This window comes from Mesitornis unicolor, unplaced genomic scaffold, assembly GCF_000695765.1.
Source record: "Mesitornis unicolor isolate BGI_N332 unplaced genomic scaffold, ASM69576v1 scaffold26146, whole genome shotgun sequence".
Classification (NCBI taxonomy): Eukaryota; Metazoa; Chordata; class Aves; order Mesitornithiformes; family Mesitornithidae; genus Mesitornis; species Mesitornis unicolor.
Window position 1 is genome coordinate 1 of NW_010193404.1, and position 362 is coordinate 362.

The following is a 362-nucleotide window of genomic DNA, read 5'->3' on the forward strand; positions in this document are numbered from 1 at the left end:
TTGGCTGGAAAAGGGGGTCCCACATGGGGCTGTCCCCTGGGGTGACCTGTACATGGGTGCTGGCAGGACATGGTGGGGCAGATGGGTGGACAGATGGACCGGGGGTGGGTGGATGATGGATGGATGGACAGACGGACGGATGATGGATGGGTGATGGATGATGGGTGGACAGACAGACAGATGATGGGTGATGGATGGATGATGGATGGGGAATGGGTGGGCAGAGAGATGGGGAGCTGGGAAGCCAGGAGGATGGATGGACAGACAGACAGCCCCTCCTTCCCCTACCAGACACAACGACCTGCCCTGGCAGCTCCTCCTGCGCTTCAACAACCAACTGAGGCTGGCCCAGGCCCACCTCA

General features: G+C 60.5%; 1 protein-coding gene across 1 annotated transcript in view; it reads left to right on the top strand.

The window, feature by feature from the left end:
* Positions 1-291: 291 nt before the first annotated feature.
* Positions 292-362, top strand: part of DPEP1 (dipeptidase 1 (renal)) — a gene marked incomplete at its 5' end in the record, with an annotated part of 1,931 nt that continues 1,860 nt past the window's right edge. The window contains 1 exon segment of the mRNA XM_010187449.1: positions 292-361. Coding sequence (XP_010185751.1) covers positions 292-361 — 70 coding nt within the window.